Source organism: Pseudonaja textilis, chromosome 9, assembly GCF_049901715.1.
Source record: "Pseudonaja textilis isolate UNSWEBS1 chromosome 9, rPseTex1.2, whole genome shotgun sequence".
In the NCBI taxonomy this organism is placed as follows: Eukaryota; Metazoa; Chordata; class Lepidosauria; order Squamata; family Elapidae; genus Pseudonaja; species Pseudonaja textilis.
In genome coordinates this window covers 22,065,892-22,084,323 of record NC_141998.1, presented here as the reverse complement: position 1 = coordinate 22,084,323, position 18,432 = coordinate 22,065,892, and the positions used below count along the sequence as shown (strand labels likewise).

General features: G+C 47.8%; 1 protein-coding gene across 2 annotated transcripts; it reads right to left on the bottom strand.

The window, feature by feature from the left end:
* Positions 1–613: 613 nt before the first annotated feature.
* Positions 614–18,365, bottom strand: ACAD8 (acyl-CoA dehydrogenase family member 8). 2 transcript variants are annotated; one of them, XM_026708964.2, is made up of 11 exons: positions 18,148–18,365; positions 16,692–16,792; positions 14,988–15,157; positions 13,201–13,310; positions 12,309–12,385; positions 9,648–9,785; positions 9,420–9,555; positions 8,407–8,504; positions 6,724–6,876; positions 3,709–3,811; positions 614–1,438 (listed from the first exon to the last, which is right to left on the bottom strand). In XM_026708964.2, the coding sequence occupies exons 1-11, from the start codon at positions 18,230–18,232 to the stop codon at positions 1,386–1,388; spliced, it is 1,224 nt and encodes a 407-aa protein (XP_026564749.2). In that variant the 5' UTR covers positions 18,233–18,365; the 3' UTR covers positions 614–1,385. The 2 variants fall into 2 exon arrangements, with proteins under 2 accessions (XP_026564749.2, XP_087795242.1); XM_087939116.1 differs by having other exon boundaries at positions 13,201–13,238; positions 18,148–18,303.
* Positions 18,366–18,432: the final 67 nt, after the last annotated feature.

Here is an 18,432-nt window from a genome sequence, read left to right as displayed (position 1 = left end):
AGAAGCGTGTCCTGCCCTGACACGTGTTGGAGCTGCGGCTACGAATCCTGCTCTTGAAGACGTGAAAGAAAATGCAAAAGAAGGGGTGGGGGGGAATTACAAAATAAATGGCTTCCCATTTTCATTACAGGAGCGACAATTATAAGGGATACAGATTATATCATATCTCCCTCATGGTTATCATAGATCTAATCCTATCAAATCCTTGCCCCCCGTTGAGCTCTGTCTGGCTAAAACACAACAAACCCCATTATAATCGCCCCCATTCACACACAACCCCACAAAGAAAAAACCAAGGGGGGGTCGAACCCATGAGAAGCTGAACGTGTGAACACAGCCAAGAAGCGTGTCCCTCCCAGACACGTGTTGGAGCTGCAAGTGGGAATCGTGCTCTTGAAGATGCCAAAGAAAACGGAAAAGAAGGGAAATTACAAAAAAGGAATGGCTTCCCATTTTCATTAAAGCCGTTAATAATTATATTTAAATAGGAAGGAAGGAAGGAAGGAAGGAAGGAAGGAAGGAAGGAATTCAAAAGCCAGCTCTCTCTTACAAGCCTCAAGAATGTGGAATAAAATCATCTCGCCACACAAACCGAAAACGAGCAGATGAGAAAGACAAGAAATCACGAGGCGTTTATTGATTCCAACATTCAGAAGGAAATAATCTGCAGTTTGCACTTCACTCTGGGCGCAATTCGTTGTAGCTTGTGCAGATTTTAATCCTGTGATTTTATATTTTCAACTGTGTGTGGCATACAAGTACGTCTTATTTCAATTGTGATGCTTCGGATGCAAACAAACGAACAAGTCCATGGTTGGCTTTTCTGTGGCCAACTAACACGATGGCAAAAGATTTTTGTTTTTGTTTTAATCAGGTTCCTACCATCTCCGTGCTAAAAATCGACTTACCGAGAGCATGGCAAGACTTCCTTTCCGTGTTAAAGACTGGGGGATAGGGGGAATAAAGAGAGAGAGAGGTTTCTGTCTCCTTTGGGAAACAATTCTCCCTTTTTCTGGAGAGAAGTATGCATTAAGAAGAAAATGAGTAGGTTTCCCAGCTAAAGCTAAATCCAGAATGGATCTGATTCTTCCCAGGAGGAGACGCTGCTGGGATGCGGGAACCCATGCTGATGCCGAGAACTCCCACATGGAGGAATTTCAACCAGTAGTGGGGAGCAGATGTTCAGCGTTGGCACTATTGTGGACAAAAGGATCTATTGAGACCAGACTGCCTTTGTCCTGACTTTCCAGCTCTACCAGTCTGTGCCGGTTGCAAAATCTGGAATTTAGGCCAAAGAGAAAAATGCATCGCTTTTCCTCTTGCCTGGCACGTATGTCCCCAAAGCACCTTGTAGCACACTGAGGCCGATGGCCATCTCCGGACACTCAGGCTTGTAACAGAGTCCTGGCTATGATCATTTTCATGATTTCATTGGTCCCTGCAGCGCACAAAGAGGGAAACAAGAAATGTGTGTGTTAGTTAACAAACTGCAGAACGGCCCGGGTGCAAAAGAGGTGTCCTGACCAAGGCTTCCGAGTAATTAAGCACACACTTAGTTAAAACAACTCTTGTTTTATTTCAACGCTGGGAATTATGTTCATTCCCAGCCAGTAATGGGTACCAAACAGTCCCTCGAGATAAGCATCCACCTTTCTCTCCTTTGAATTGCGGCCAACAACAAAAGTGCCAAATGAACTATAAAAAACAACAACCGAAGTACAAAGTCTACAGAGCTTCAAGGATTAATCCGAACAGAACGAACGTTGCTTCCTGCAAAGGTTTCTTCACCTTTGCCTATCCTTTATACCTTATGGGAGGGGCAATCACCTCCAAGCCTTACTCCCGAGTTGCCCCTTTTGTCTCAGCTGCTCTCGCAAATCTGCGCACACAGATACTGGGAACAAGCTTTCCTTGTTCCTCTGCCTCGCTGTTGCCAGACTCCGAGGCTCAGGAGGCAGCACATAACTCCCAGATGGTCCTGGCCCCATCCCTGCATCGAATGCAGGACCCTCGTCCGAGTCCTTTCCAGACTCCCCAACTGGTCCCCGTCCTTCCCCACTGTCAAATTCCAGTCAAATTCCACTGCTGTCTGCCAGTGAACCACAACATGAGGTACCAAATGGCAGGGAACCCCAATTTTACATCCTAAGAAATGGCGCCTCAATGCTTAGAATAATCATAGAACATACAGTGTTGGAAGGGACCTTGGAAATCATCTAGTCCAACCCCCTGCTCGAGCAGGAGAGTCTATCCCAAATATCAGCCTCTAGCTAGGATCGAACTCACACAACCTCCTGATTATGAGGCGAAAGCTCCACCTCTAGGCCACCGGAGCCGTGCCCAGGCCAGCTCTCAACAGGTGGTCCTCGACTTATGACCATAATTGAGCCTGGCAATTATGGACATGTGTTGTAAAGCGAGTCACATGACCGGACCCTGCTTTTACAATTATTTTTTTGCAATGGTGATGAAGAAAATCCGTTGTTTTAGCAAAAATGTAATAAATCGGGATCATGGGATTTCGAGATGCTGCAAATGGCTGTGACAGTTGCCCAGGGTCCAAAATGTGGTCATGTGATCACGGAGGAGGAGGGAGCAATGTTGGAACTTCAAAACCGAGTCATAAGACCCTTTTGGAGGGGCTCCGTTGTAAATTTAACAGGTTGCTGAAATGACTGCCCATAATCCAATTTAAATATATAAATTGCATTAAATGTTCACAATTTCTTCTAAACTGTCCCTCGCTTGATCTACGTAGAGAAACTGGAAATTCCTAAGTACAGAAACAGTAAATCTTTAAATGCAGTAAATTCCCAAATGCAATTATATTTTCTCTGATGTTCACAAACTCTCACATAATGGAGGAACATTATTACTACACTTAGAAATTTACTATTTTTTACTTAACTTTTTGTTTTATTCTGGGTGATGGTCTATTGGCCTGGCTTTCTTTCTCTCTGTGCGTCTGTCTCTTTCTCTCTCTGTCTCTCGCTCTCTTTCTGTCACTCTTTCTCTTTCCCTCTCTCTCTGTCTCTCCCTCCCTCTCTCTCTGTATGTGTCTCTCTCTCCCTCTCTTTATCTTTCTTTCTCTCCCTCCTCTCTCTCTCCCTCCCTCTCTCCCTCTTTCTCTCCCCATCTCTCTCTGCCTCTCACCCAGTCTGCCCCCTCTCTCTGTGTCTCTTTATTTCTCCCTCTCTTTCTTTCTCTCCTTCTCTCTTCCTCCCCCTCCCTCCCTTTCTCTACCTCTTTTTCTCTCCCCCTCTCCTGTTTCTCTCTGCCTCTCTCTCTCACCCCTTTTCTCTCCCTCTTTGTTTTTCGTTCTCCTTCCCTCTCTCCCTCTCTCCCCTCTCTCTCCCCCTCTTTCTCTCTTCCTCTCTTTCTCTGTCTCCCACTCTCTTTCTCTCTCCCTCTCTCTCTCTGCCTCTCTCCCCCCCCTTTTCTCTCTCTCTCTAACTAGAAGCAGCAGTTTTAAAGCACATTTTCTCAAGCCAGACAAAACAACCACTGTGCCAAGGACCTGATCGAGAACGGAGCGCAGCCCCTGAACCATCGGTCCAATATATGACTCAGTTTGTATTTAACTGGTGTGCATCCAGGAGACGCCGAGAGCGGCCAACAGTAGCCCAGGTTGTGTGAATCCAACCACGGCACCTGTCTCTGTGTGTGAACAGCAGGGTCCAAGCTCCTAGGAACTGCCCGGCAACCTACCTTCCAAAATCTGGTGCACCCTGATGTCTCGCACAAACTGTTGCACAGCGTAATCCTTCAGGTAGCCATAACCGCCGTGCATCTGCAGGGCTTGATTGCAGATCTACGAAGAAGAGGAGAAACCCAGTGAAAACTCAGGAATGAGAGAAAAAAAAAACTGGCTTTTTCAAGAAGAGCACACCAGGGTCCAGAAACTTAGGAGGGGAAAAAGCACGCCGGGACTGTCCGATAATGAAGCTGTGCGAATATACTGTGTCAGACCATTTGCAGCATGATTGCTATTATGAGGCAACCTGGGAGTAAAACCCAGCATGCAGAGACTTATACATTTAACAGTAGTTTCTCTACAACAGTTATATACAGAAACATAAACTTGGTAGGCAAAATAGCTTTACAAGTAAGGTTTTTTCTTAACGCTACAGATGGAGAACTCTGCAATGAATACTGGACCACAAGGAGAGAGAACACACCTCTAATGGCTGCCTCTTATATAAACACCTCTTAAAGTGATATAACCCATCCCCGGTCTTAAAGGGAAATACCCATGCTATGCTGAATCACCTTCATTTCATCAGCTTAACATCGCATCAGACTTACAGCATCTGGCAGTTATTATTGCTGCTGGTCAGCTCTTAAATCTTAATATCAAAACTACAGGAAACTCAACAATCACATCGGTAGAATTTCTACTTGCTAAGCAGGGTGGTGGCAAAGCATGTCGCACCCAATTTTATGACCCCTTTTTTGCCCATGGTCGTTAGGCAAATCACTGTGGTCATTAAGTGAATCTGGCTCCCCCCCATTCATCTGAGACATCAGAGACAGCTTGGAAGGTCTCACCTGGTGATCATGTGAGCCCTAGACATTGAAAACATCATGAGTGACAAGTGTCCTAATTTTGTTCATGTAACAGTTAAGATGTTGCAACAGTAAGCGTAAGGACCGGTCATTAATCACCGTTTTTCAGTGCTGTTGCAACTTTGCTCACTAAGAGAATGTTTGCAAGTCCAGACCTGCCTATAATTAATTTCTGAAACTGCAATGCACGCAGCTCAACAGTTTGATGTTGTTGTTTTAATTGTATATACGTGTAACTTTTATACATATAATTGTGTATATGTTTAATTTCTAAGAAATTAAAAGAGGCTTGCTCCTGGGGGGGAAAGCTAAGGCAAATCTAGACAGCATACTCAAAAGCAGAGACCTCACCCTGCCAACAAAAGTGCGTCTAGTCAAGGCTGTGGTTTTCCCAGTTGCAATGTAAGGCTGTGAAAGTTGGACCATAAGGAAGGCTGAGCGCCAAAGAATGGAGGTTCTCTGGACTCTGGTGCTGGAGGAGAAGATTCCTGCAAGTCCCTTGGACTGCAAGATGATCCAACCGGTCAGTCCTAGAGGAGATCAACCCTGACTGCTCTTTAGAAGGCCAGATCCTGAAGGTGAAACTCAAAAGACTTTGGCCACCTCATGAGAAGGAAGAACTCCCTGGAGAAGAACCTAATGCTAGGAACAATGGAAGGCAGAAGAAGAAGAAAGGGATGGCAGAGAATGAGAGGGCTGGATGGAGTCCCTGAAGCAGTCGGCGTGAGTTTAAATGGACTCCAGAGGATGGTAGAGGACAGCAAGGCCTGGAGAAACATTCTCCATGGGGTCGCAATGGGTCAGACATGAATCGCAACTAACAACATATGCATAACAATATGCAGAACTTCTTCCAGGCTCCCTCCCGCCTCCAGAAATCGGGGTCCGATGGCTGTCCAGATGCTCCCAAATCCAATTCTGGATGGACAATTTTCAGGAATTCTGGGAGTTGTAGTTTACAATGTCCGGGCATCCACAGCTTTCAAATCCTTGAGTGTGCGCATTTCTCAATGAAATGGCAAGACTGCCCTCTAGCGGCCGAATGAAGGACTTTGTTGGATAACAAAGAATTCCATAAGGTTGGAAAGGACCTCAAAGGTCTTCTAGTCTAACCCCCTGCACCAATCCTGGTTAAAGGGTTGTCTTGTCTATTTTTCAAAACCTCCAGTGATGGAGCGTCCACCATGCCCAGCCGGCAAGCTATTCCATTAATTAATTAATCTTGCAATTAACATTAACAGCAAATTAAATATTAATTAACAAAATCAATAATGGTGAAAGCGATTTTTGGGGAGGTGCACTGCATTTCTTCTTAAATGGATACCCTGGCCTCTTTTGGAAGGGAACACAACAGAAAAAAAAACTTCAGAATGCTCATCCTTGTTGATGGAGAATCTTAAAATCCAATTTAAAGGTTTTATTTCAAGGATAATGAGAAATTTTCTAAGAGCCTTGGTGGCGCGGTGGTCAGCGTGCAGTACTTCTGCTGACTGCCAGCTGCTTGCAATTTGGCAATTCGAATCTCCCCAGGCTCAAGGTTGACTCAGCCTTCCATCCTTCTGAGGTGGGTAAAACGAGGACCCAAATTAATGGGGGCAAGAGGCTGACTCTGTAAAAATGCTTAGAGAGGGCTGAAAAGCACTGTAAAGCAGTATAAAAGTCTAAGTGCTATTGCTATCTTCCTTCCTTCCTTCCTTCCTTCCTTCCTTCCTTCCTTCCTTCCTTCCTTCCTTCCTTCTTCCCTTCCCAGTGGTTAGAATGCAGTATTGCAGATTAATGCTGCCCACAGCAGCAGTTCAATCCTGGTTTTTGGCTCAGCCTTCCATCCTTCCGAGGTTGGTAAAATGGCATATAAGTCTAAGTGCTATTGCTATTTTCCTTCCTTCCCTTCTTTTCATTCCCATCTTCCTTCCTTCCTCCTTCCCTCCCTTCTCAGTGGTTAGGATGCAGTATTGCAGGCTAATTCTGCCAATTGCCAGGAGTTTGATCCTGACCGACTCAAGGTTGACTCAGCCTTCCATCCTTCCGAGGTGGGTCAAATGAGAACCCAGATTGTTGGGGGCAAGAGGCTGACTCTGTAAACCGCTTAGAGAGGACTGTACAGCACTGTGAAGCGGTATATAAATCTATTGCTAGTGCTAGTCTGCCCTCACTTACCGCAAAGCACTCATCTGTGGCAAATAGCTTGGCCATGGAGCACAGAGCCACAGCATCATTCCGCTGTTCCTGCAGAGCTTGGGCGGCGTTGCGCACCATCAGACGGGCTGCCACTAACCGGGTTGCCATCTGAGCCAGCTGGAACTGGAGATACTGACAAGGAGAAAAAGGAAGCAGTTAAACCCTCAAGTCGTCCCATTAAATTGTGATTAAATTATAGTTTGTTGAGCTGGCTGGGCTTGCCCATTCTCTTGGGAGCCTCGGTGGCGCAGTGGTCAAAGTGCAGTACTGCAGGTGTCAGGTTTCCGGCAGTTACCCGCCAATTAAATGATGAGTCTTGAATCAAACTTCCAAAACGTCAAAAGGATTTATTGGGAGTTTAACATGCCGGCACTTCCTGGGTGTAGTCGACTCTGAGACACACAAGTCATTGTCACCCTTGACCCTGCTTCCTCCCACCCCCACCCCCTAGATGTATATTCTCCAATGGGACACATCCATAGCCAAGAGTCATCAATCATATTCTCCAGTTAGACTTTTGCACAGTGGAAACTTCAGTCACTTAGTTACTATCTCTGAAAAACTATGTATGGAATGTAGTTTCGATTTCCAAGTTGCCGCACTGCTCTTCCAAACCCCTTTCCACCCTCCTGTTGGCAACCCTAAAACAGCCATAGAAATATTTTATGACTTGACAGCAGGCTACTTCTGCTGACTCCCAGCAGCCTGCAATTTGACAATTCAAATCTCACCAGGCTCAAGGTTGACTCAGCCTTCCATCCTTCCGAGATGGGTAAAGTGAGGATCCAGATTGTTGGGGGCAAGAGGTTGACTCTGTAAAACCGCTTCGAGAGGGCTGTAAAGCCCTGTAAAGCAGTATATAAGTCTAAGTGCTATTCCTTCCTTCCTTCCTTCCTTCCTTCCTTCCTTCCTTCCTTCCTTCCTTCCTTCCTTCCTTCCTTCCTTTTCATTCCCATCTTCCTTCCTTCCTTCCTTCCTTCCTTCCTTCCTTCCTTCCTTCCTTCCTTCCTTCCTTCCTTCCTTCCCTTCCCTTCCCTTCCCTTCCCTTCCCTTCCCTTCCCTTCCATGTTGCCCAGTGGTTAGAATGCAGTATTGCAGGCTAATTCTGCCAATTGCCAGGAGTTCGATCCTGAATGCCTCAAGGTTGACTCAGCCTTCCATGCTTCTGAGGTGGGTCAAAAAAGGACCCAGATTGTTGGGGGCAACAGGCTGATTCTGTAAACCGCTTAGAGAGGGCTGTAAAGCACTGCAAAGTGGTATATAAGTTCTATTGCTAAGCCAGGAGCGGTGAATTCCAGCCCGTGGCCAGTACTAACCACATTCTAGGCCCGGCCTCCCTGATTTTTGAAGATTGATGGATAGAAAAAATCAGTTTGGAGACAGCTAAGGGGTGCTATCAGAAAGTGTCTGCCATGGTTGGAATACTAAATAAAAAAAACAACCATTTTGCAGAAATAAAACTTGGAGATAACTTTCTTTTTTGGAGAAATGGGTGCATTTCCAGATGGATTGCTTAGGGTATCTCAGGATTTTCAAAAGCTTTGCTGAAAAATGCAGCGGATGCGCAGATTAAAGGTGTCCAGGTTCGGCAACTTTAAAACTCGTGGACTTCAACTCCCAGAATCCCCCAGGCAGAAGTTTAAGGATCCCACCGAAACGCACCTGATTGGTGGCCAAGATCTCGCCGAACTGTTTGCGGACATTAAGATGCTCTCGAGCCAGAAGAACTGAAGCATAGGCAGCCCCCAAGGAACAGGATGCTGGAGAAGAAACCAAACACAGCCTCTTAACCCCAGATTCCATCCGACTCTGGACGGTACCCAGGGATCAGCTGATACCAGTTCACCCCAATTTGGGCGAACCGGTACTGAACATGTAGCTTAATTTTATGGCCAGTCAGTGACCGGCAAATCCCAGCCCTGGCTGGCCCTGCCTACACCTCCCCTCCCAGGAGTCCCCATGTGGCCCATTTTGGATCCCAGGTAACTACAAGGCCCCCATGGAGGCTCCAGGCGGCTTGAAACGGGTCCATTTCTGACTTCCGCAGAGCCTCCTGAGCCCGGGGAGGCCATTTTCCCTTCCTGGAGGCTCGAGGAAAGCCTCCGGAACCCGGGGAGGGCAAAAACACACCCCCTCGGTGCAGGAGGCTGACTAGGCCACGCCCACCATGGCCACGCCCACCCAGCAACCGGGCAGAGAACTGGTTGCTAAATTTTTTGAAGCCCACCTGTCAAGGCTCCAACATGCATCCCCGTTCAAATCGTAAGTCTCTAGCTGCATTTCTCGTAGTAAAAAAGATTGATTTATTAGGAGTTGACATGTCGGCGTTTCCTGGTTGCAGCCGACTCTGACACATCCTTCATTTGCCCCTTGATCCTGGCCTTCCCCCCACCCCCCGGATGTATATTCTCCAATGAGAGAGATCCATAGCCAAGAGTCATCAATTATGCTCTCCAGTAATAATCTTGCGCGCCAACAGCTTTGGCTGTCATAGCGATTATCTGAAACATTTAAGGAATGCACTGTTTCCCCCCCACACACTCTATTTCTGCTGGCAACTAAAAAGACCAAGGAAGTATTTTTTTAGTTGACACCTCCCGTCAGTACCCCATATATTCCTCCTTTTTTCTTGTGCCATATCTGTCATCGGACGTTGGCGATCCTATTTTCCTTACCAATATTAATTCTCCCGCCGTTGAGGCCCTGCATGGCGATGTTGAACCCGTGGCCTTCCTCTCCCAGCCGGTTGGCTACCGGAACGGCGCAGTCTTCGAAGATGACCGCCCGGGTTGGTTGCGAATTCCAACCTACCTGCGGGAAAAGAGGCAGCCTCTTTGGTGCTCCAGGTGGCCCCTCCCCCACACAACCTGGGACGCACAGGACACAATGCACTGCTTCCTTACTTTCTTCTCTTTTTTGCCAAAACTCAAGCCCGGAGTTCCTTTCTCCAGCACCAGGCAGGAGATGCCCTTCGGGCCTTCCCCGCCTGTGCGGCACATCACCACGTAGAGGTCAGCGTCGCCACCACCGCTGATGAAAGCCTGGGAGAAGAGAAACAGAAGTTAAGAGATTAACAGAGTTGGAAGCAGTGGTGGGATTCAATTTTTTTAAACTACCGGTTCTGTGGGCGTGGCTTGGTGGGAAGGATACTGTAAAATCTCCAGTCAGAGGTAGTATTTGCCGGTTCTCCAAACTACTCAAAATTTCCGCTACCGGTTCTCTAGAACTGGTCCAAATCTTCTGAATACCACTGCTTGCTCCCCATCCCACTAACCTGCTTTCCAGATCTGTTCTCCTGTGCAGGGCAACCAAAGAAGACCCCGTCAATCAGCTGGGACTCAATGGGAGGCAGAGAATAGATGGGATTGGCGGGGCCAGTCAGAGGCAGGATTTGCCGGTTCTCTGAACTACTCAAAATTCCCGCTACCGGTTCTCTAGAACCGGTCAGAACCGGCTGAATACCACCTCTGGTTGGAAGGTACCTTGTAGGTCACCTAATCTAGGGGTGTCTGCGGTGGCACCAGACTGCTAGTGAAAATGGAGCTTGAGGGGGAGGCGCATCCTCCCGGGCTCCGTTTTCGCTGGCAGTGGGCTATCAAAACTAAAACTAAAAACCAAGCAAAAGGAGAAATGTTTCCCCTTCTGCATTTGAGCATGCAAGAAGGGACAGGAAAGGAGAAAGGGAAAGAGGAAAGACAAAGGAAAAGAAGGAAAGAGAGCAAGGAAGGGAAAATAACAAAAGAGGGGAAGAAAGAAGAAGAGGGATGAAAAAGAAAAGGAAGGAAGGAAGGAAGGAAGGAAGGAAGGAAGGAAGGAAGGAAGGAAGGAAGGAAGGAAGGAAGGAAGGAAGGTCTCAGCGAAGTCCTGCCTTAGTACTTGGCCACCACAGGTGCTTCCCTGACATGAGTCCCATGTCAGTGAATCTCTCCTTGTTCGGTGTGTTTTAGCCTCCAGTCCCTTAATCATCCTGGTTGCTCTTAATAAAATAGAATTGGAAAGGACCTTAGAGGTCTTCTAGTCCAACCCCGCCCCCCGGCCACCCAAGCAGGACACCCTACACCATTTCAGACAGATGGCAGTCCAGTCTCTTCTTGAAAGCCTCCAGGGATGAAGCTCCCACAACTTCCAAAGGCAACTTTTGTTCCATTGGCTGATTGTTCTCCCTGTCAGAAAATTCCTCCTTATTTCTATGCTGTATCTCTCCTTGTTCAGCTTCCATCCATTGTTCCTTCTCTGGCTTTTGGGTGCCTTGGAAAATAGCTTGACCCCTTCCTCCTCCTCTCTGGGGCAGCCCCTTAGATATTGGAAGACTGCTCTCCTGTCTCCCCTGGTCCTTCTCTTCCCTAGACTAGCCAGGCCCAATTCCTGCATCAGAGGAGGAGTTGTTGAAAGTGGCTTGCTCTGTTGGTTTCTCTAATGGAGAAACATCAGAAAGGATCCGGTAGCCCCTGTTCCACCTAACCCTTTTCCAGCTAGTCCTCGTCTTACGGCCACAATTGAGCCCAACATTTACGTGGCTAAGCGGGACAGTTGTTCGGTGAATTTTACCTCGTTTTACGACCTCGTTTGGCCATAGTTTAGTTAGTAACATGGTCGTTAAGTGAATCCGGCTTCCCCATTGACTTGGCTGGTCAGCATGTCGCTAAAGGGGACCACGTGACCCCAGGGACACTGCAACCATCATAAATACGAGTCACTTAGCAAGCACCTGATTGCGTGACCATGGGGTTGCTGCTGCAATGATTGTAACTGTGAAAAAGGGTCATAACTGTAAGTCTCTTTTTTTCAGTGCCGTTGTAATTTCGAACTGTCGAACTGAACAAACTGTTGTAAGTCAAGGACTACCTGTATTAAGAGGCACAAGCTGCAGTTCACAAAAAAACGATGCCTTTTAATATAGGGGTTCACTGGAAAAGAGACTTTCAGAATTCTTCACGTTGGTTCTTTGGAAAAGTGTGATGACCCAGAGAGTGTAACACAAACATGACAAAATCCAAAACGTAAATAAATGTCCTTTAATGCCTCCAACTTGGCCCCACTGTTCAATAATACTCAGTTGGGGACAAAACGTGCTCAAAAATAGTCTTCAAAAGAAAGCAATACAGTCCGAACTTAATGAGCAGATAGAGGTGAAATTAAAAACCAAACAAACTACAATGACGAAATCTCCACAACAGAACAAGAGAAGTATTTACCAAATTCAAGGAGATAACAAGGCAGGGTCTGTTGAAGGTAACTTCAGACCAAAATAAAACACGCTTTGTTTCCAGTGTTCGCCAGTACGCAAGTCCAAACTGTTATTCAGTTGTCACACCTGCATCCCATGAAGAGGATCAAGGCCCTCTCCTCCCGAGGAGACCACGTCTCTCCCTTATCCTCTCCTCCCTGCGTGCCCTAGGATGGAGAGGGGATGGGCCTGGGTCCTCCTCTGACTGCCCAGCCGGCCTCTGCCCATTCCCCAGCCTCCTCCACAACCCCCGGACAGCCATACTTCCACTCCCTGTCGGCTGTTCCTCCTCTCCCTCAGAGTCAGTCTCCACCAGGGGCATGGCAGAAAAGGGTACCTTGGAGCCGTTGAGGATATACACATCGCCACGTTTCTTGGCTGAAGTTAACAATGAAGCCGCATCGCTTCCGCTTCCTAGTGAGAAAGTGATAATAAACTATATATATATCTATAGAAAAGTGAAATACCCCTCATGCATCATCCCAAAATCTCCAGAACCATAAAGCCTACAAACTTGAAATTTGGCACCTATGTTCCTCTTGGCTTCTAGGTGCTCCACTAAGAAAGGATTTTTCAAAATGACCATCAGAGCATTTAGTATTTCCTATATTATCACTATTAACATGCTCTGATGCTAAGGAGTTCTACTCCATCTCCCCACCTGAAAAGAAATCTGTTCCAAATGCAAAACACAAGCAGAGGAGTGTCAGTTTCACTTTTAGTTTCACAGCACCAAGCAGCTTTAGTACAGAACAGTTGAGCTAAGCCACGCCCAGGCTCCTTGCTGTCTCCTTCTTGCTCACACAGCAAATACTCTTTCAGTTTCCAAACAACCCTCAACTCTCTCACACACTGGCAGGATGCTAGCCAGATGAATACCGATGGATGCTGGTAGGCAGAGGCAGAAATTTCCCCCCAACCTTATTTTCCTCCCCCAAAACTAAGCCCGACCATATAGTTTCGTCGTGAAGGACAGGTATCGAGCTAGTCCAGAATATTTTCATTAAGCAACTCCTGCCCTGGTCCCCCCTTTCTCTCCCACCAATTCAAAGCTTCCCTCAATTATCCTCAGTCCCACCCTCCTCCGTCTGAAGGTGGAAGGATCACCTTTAGATTCGAAACCCAGATCTTTACGACTGAACCCTAAAAATCCTGGTGTGGATCCATAGCACAGCTAACATGGGCCGCCCTGGTTTTCCAAGCACCCGGAAGGGATACGCTGGTCTCACCCGGCTCCGTCAAGCAGTAAGAGGCGAATTTTTCCATGCTGCAAAGGGAAGGGCAGAATTTCAGCCTCTGGTCTTCGTTCCCAAAGGTGTCGATCATCCAAGCGCACATGCTGCAGCGGAGGGAGGGAAACCAAACCGTGGGTTATGGAGACGTCAATAACAGGCCCAGTTTGGCGTAGTGGTTTTAAGGCATCAGGTTAGAAACCTTGAAATGGTGAGTTCTAGTCCTGACTTAGGCATGAAAGACAGCTGGGTGATTTGGGGCCAATCATCAGGAGACGGTGAGTTCTAGTCCTGCCTTAGGCATGAAAGACATCTGGGTGACTTTGAACCAATAACCAGGAGACGGTGAGTTCTAGTCCTGCCTTAGGCATAAAAGCCAGCTGGGTGACTTTGAACCAATAACCAGGAGACGGTGAGTTCTAGTCCTGCCTTAGACATAAAAGACAGCTGGGTGATTTTGGGCCAATCATCAGGAGACAGTGAGTTCTAGTCCTGCCTTAGGCATGAAAGACAGCTGGGTGACTTTGAACCAATAACCAGGAGACGGTGAGTTCTAGTCCTGCCTTAGGCATGAAAGACAGCTGGGTGACTTTGAACCAATAACCAGGAGATGGTGAGTTCTAGTCCTGCCTTAGACATAAAAGACAGCTGGGTGACTTTGAACCAATAACCAGGAGACGGTGAGTTCTAGTCCTGCCTTAGACATAAAAGACAGCTGGGTGATTTTGGGCCAATCATCAGGAGACAGTGAGTTCTAGTCCTGCCTTAGGCATGAAAGACAGCTGGGTGACTTTGAACCAATAACCAGGAGACGGTGAGTTCTAGTCCTGCCTTAGGCATGAAAGACAGCTGGGTGACTTTGAACCAATAACCAGGAGACGGTGAGTTCTAGTCCTGCCTTAGGCATGAAAGACAGCTGGGTGACTTTGAACCAATAACCAGGAGACGGTGAGTTCTAGTCCTGCCTTAGACATAAAAGACAGCTGGGTGACTTTGAACCAATAACCAGGAGACGGTGAGTTCTAGTCCTGCCTTAGACATAAAAGACAGCTGGGTGATTTTGGGCCAATCATCAGGAGACAGTGAGTTCTAGTCCTGCCTTAGGCATGAAAGACAGCTGGGTGACTTTGAACCAATAACCAGGAGACGGTGAGTTCTAGTCCTGCCTTAGGCATGAAAGACAGCTGGGTGACTTTGAACCAATAACCAGGAGACGGTGAGTTCTAGTCCTGCCTTAGACATAAAAGACAGCTGGGTGATTTTGGGCCAATCATCAGGAGACGGTGAGTTCTAGTCCTGCCTTAGGCATGAAAGCCAGCTGGGTGATTTTGGGCCAATCATCAGGAGACGGTGAGTCCTAGTTTTACCTAAGGAGAACTGATTGGGTATTTCTGGACCAATCACAAGGAGCCTATGAGTTCTAGTCCCACCTTAGGCATGAAAGACAGCTGGGTGCCTTTGGGCCTATCACCAGGGAACGGTGAGTTCTAGTCCCGCCTTAGGCATGAAAGGAGACTGGGTAACTTTGGGCCAATCCCTCTCTCTCAGTCCAACCTACAGGGTTGTTGTAATGAAAAAAAAAATAGGATAAGAAAGGCGTATTAGATAAATTCATTGCCTTGAATAACTTACAATGTCATAAAGGCAGGCTAAAAGTTCAATAAAAAAATAAAAACAGATTATAAATGCAGACACACACACCCCCATACCTCCAACTGGGCAATCCCTGGGGTGCTGGGCCCACCCAGAAGGCCCCAAGGGTGAAGTCACAGCAGGAAACTCACTTGTGGATGCTGATGTAAGCCGTAGTGCTGACGCAGCCGGTCGAGAGAGCCTCGAAGATGACCGAGGTGTCAAGCCGAGAGAGCCCAGAGCCCCCCACCTCTGGCTTCACGTAGATGCCCCCAAATCCCAGCCGAGCTGCTTTCCGGAGAGTTTCCACTGGGAATATTTCCTGCCAGTAACAAAGACGAGAGGGAAATGGGATCAGGTCAATTGCAAGAGCTTTATACCCCCTCATTTTTGCAACCTCGTGCGTGCTGCTCAAAAGCATCATGGAATAAACATTTGAAGTGAAATGGTGAATTGTTATTGGAACAGTTTCCCTGACAATTTTCATCCCAGGGAGAAAGGAAAGACTATAAAAAAACAAAAGGCTCCCTGGTATGGCAGAGATGTAAATAAGAGCAATGTTTGCAGCGTAAAACAATTTCTTCCTTTCTACTTTCTTTCAGATCTGCATTAGCCTCGGGGTGGTTTTGGCCACTTTAAACTGGGGGAGACTTCAACTCCCAGAATCCCCCAGTCAGCAAGGGAATTCTGGGAGTTGAAGCCCACCCATCTTAGCATCCAAGGTTGAGAAACACTGCATTAGCCTTGCAACGAGTAAGAACATTTATTGACTGAGCTTACTATTACTTACACCAGCCTTGTTTAAGTAGGTTTGCAACACCTGTTGTGATCTGGTTAACTTTGATCTTGACAAAAAATTATCTGCTTTGTGCTCGGAAAGGAGACAACTAAGAAATCCCAAAGTATAGAATATGGTGGCCCATCAGAAACGTTCCCCCAAGATACCAGAAATCAGCTTGCATCTTTTTGCCAAGAAAGTAACACAATTGTTTGTATCCCGACAACCTGTAGGACATTTTTCCTTCACTTATGAATCCCATTCGCTTCAGGCAAGCCATCGGTAGTGTCAGCAGACCCAAAGGAGACGGTTAGATTAGATTAAAAGAGTTGGAGGAGACCTGGTAGGTCATCTAGTCGAATGCCCTGCCCAAGCAGGAGACCCTACACCATTTCTGACAAATGGCAGTCCAGTCTCTTCTTGAAAGCCTCCAGTGATGAAGCTCCCACAACTTCCGAAGGAGACTTCTGTTCCATTGGCTGATTGTTCTCCCTGTCAGAAATTTTCTCCTTATTTCCAGGTTGAATCTCTCCTTGTTCAGTTTCCATCCATTATTCCTTGTCTGGCCTTCGGGTGCTTTGGAAAATAGCTTGACCCCCCGCCCCTCCTCTCTGTGGCAGCCCCTCAAATATTGGAAGACTGCTATCCTGTCTCCCCTGGACCTTCTCTTCTCTAGACTAACTAGGCCTAGTTCCTGCAACCGTTCATGGTATGTTTTAGCTTCTAGTCCCCTAATAAACTTGGTTGCTCTTCTCTGCACTTTTTCTAAACTCTCAACATCTTTTCTATAGTGTAGACCAGGTAGACTCAGGGCTCTCCTGGGCCGGCAGCAATTCTCCAGTATTTATTTAAAATCTATCTGTTAATCCCAGAGAGCTACCCGAGGACGGTTTTCACACAAAGCAAAATGTACTAATATTCAAACACACCCCAAAGTGTTCCTTTTTCAAGGAACAAACTGGCTCAAGAAAAGAATTGCTGGTTGGTTCACTTTTTAACCTTGGCAGGGAAGGCAGGAGACTGGAATTGTACAGTGGTCAGCGTGACTTCCTAAGGAGGAAGCGAGCAGGTTTCTCACCTTTTCATCCCACTCAGCCATGCGTGGGGCCATCTCCTTGGCAGCAAAGTCAAAAGCCACCTTTTGAAATTCCTGCTGCTCCTCCGTCAGGCCCACAGCAGCTGGGGAGGCCAGGAGAGAATCAGTTGACAAAGGCGGAAAGCAGGAAGGAAAAAAAAGGGAGTGAGGGAGAAGAGAAACCCCACCTCTTAGGAATTGAGGGAACTTCTTGGATGAGAAGCAAAATGCCAAAGGTGTTTTAGAAAACGAAACACTTTTTGAGGCAATCATGACTTGGATGATTGAGAATCTCCATAGAGAATTCCAAATTCTTTGTTCTTTCACTTCCTCCCTCCCTCCCTCCTTTTCTATTCCTTCTTTCCTTCCCTCCTTCCCTCTCTCCCTCCCTCCCTCATGTACTATTCCTTCCTTCCTTCCTTCCCTCTCTCCCTCCCTCCCTCATGTTCTATTCCTTCCTTCCTTCTTTCCTTCCTCCACCCCTCCACCCCTCCCTTTCTCATGTTCTATTCCTTCCTTCCTTCCCTCTCTCCCTCCCTCCCTCATGCACTATTCCTTCCTTACCTCCTCGTGCTGCATTCCTCCCTCCCTCCCTCCTTCTTTCCTCCCTCCCTCCCTTCCTCATGCTGTATTCCTCCCTCTTTCCCTTCCTCCTGCTCTATTCCTTCCTCCCTCCTTTCCTCCCTCCCTCAGGCTGCATTCCTCCCTCCTTCCCTTCCTCCTGCTCCCTTCCTCCTGCTCTATTCCTTCCTTACTTCCTTCTTTCCTTCTTCCATCCCTCCCTCCACCAAGGAGTTACTCTGACCTTCTTTCTCACTTGTCTCCCTTTTTAAAAGGCAGGCAATCTTGTGTGCAAGTTGCCCCTTTAAACCTTCCACCCCAACCTTCCCCTGCTTCGGGGGGACCAGATCTGGAGGTTCCCTCCTGCTACGAGGACATCAGGAGTTAACCCTCCCACTTTGGCCCGAAGTTCAACAGGTTGAAGCAGCCTTTCCGACTACCCTCTCCTGGCTAACTTGGTCCATAGGTTCGAAGCAGGCGGTGGCCCTCCGTCCCTGGGCTAACAGCTGTCAAGCCTCGGTACCCCCCGCAAGCCGGGCACATTCCGCCAAGACGGCCTTCCTCCCAGCCCAACGACCCTTCCCCAACCTGACGCCTTCCAACGTTGGAGGGGTAGGTAACCAAGGCCATTAGGGCAGTCAACGGATGATGGGCACTGTAGTCCAATTCAACCAAGGTTGGGGAGGGGGGGGCTTCGTGTTAGGGAAAAGGCTGCAGCGGGGCGCTCCTAGCCCCCTGAAAGCACGAACCTGTTGGATTTCCGCCTGCAGAGCTAGGCAAGCCATTTTTGCAATAGTTTTTTATTTTATTTTATTTTGGGAAAGGCAACGAAGGTTTAAGTGTCCTTTTTGCCCCCGCCCCCCCTTCACCCCCCCATCCCCCCCCCCCGGAGCCTTACGGTCGATGCAGGAGGCAACCCCTCTGCGCCCCCAGGCAGAGCCCCGCAGACGAGCCCCCAACCTCAAACAGCCCCTCCAAGCCATATTTGCAAGACGCTTCGCCAGTCCTCTCCGGCTAGGGCGGCCGCACGGCCTTGTGGGTGTTGAAGTCCACGCTCCTCCCGCCGGCTCTCCGTCCCCGACCGGCGAAGCTCTTTCTCCGCCCCCCCAAAAACAAAAAACTACCAATCCCGAAAGCGCTCGCGACGGAGGGAAAAAAGTAGGGGGGGGGGACTTTGCGTTCT

Coding starts and splice junctions, on each gene's coding strand:
- ACAD8 (XM_026708964.2), bottom strand. CDS start 18,232: ATGGCTTGGAGGGGCTGTTTGAGGTTGGGGGCTCGTCTGCGGGGCTCT. Junction 9,786..12,308: donor ATATCCTCAACGGCTCCAAG/GTACCCTTTTCT, acceptor CTCTTCTCCCAG/GCTTTCATCAGCGGTGGTGG. Junction 9,556..9,647: donor TTGGCAAAAAAGAGAAGAAA/GTAAGGAAGCAG, acceptor CTTTTCCCGCAG/GTAGGTTGGAATTCGCAACC.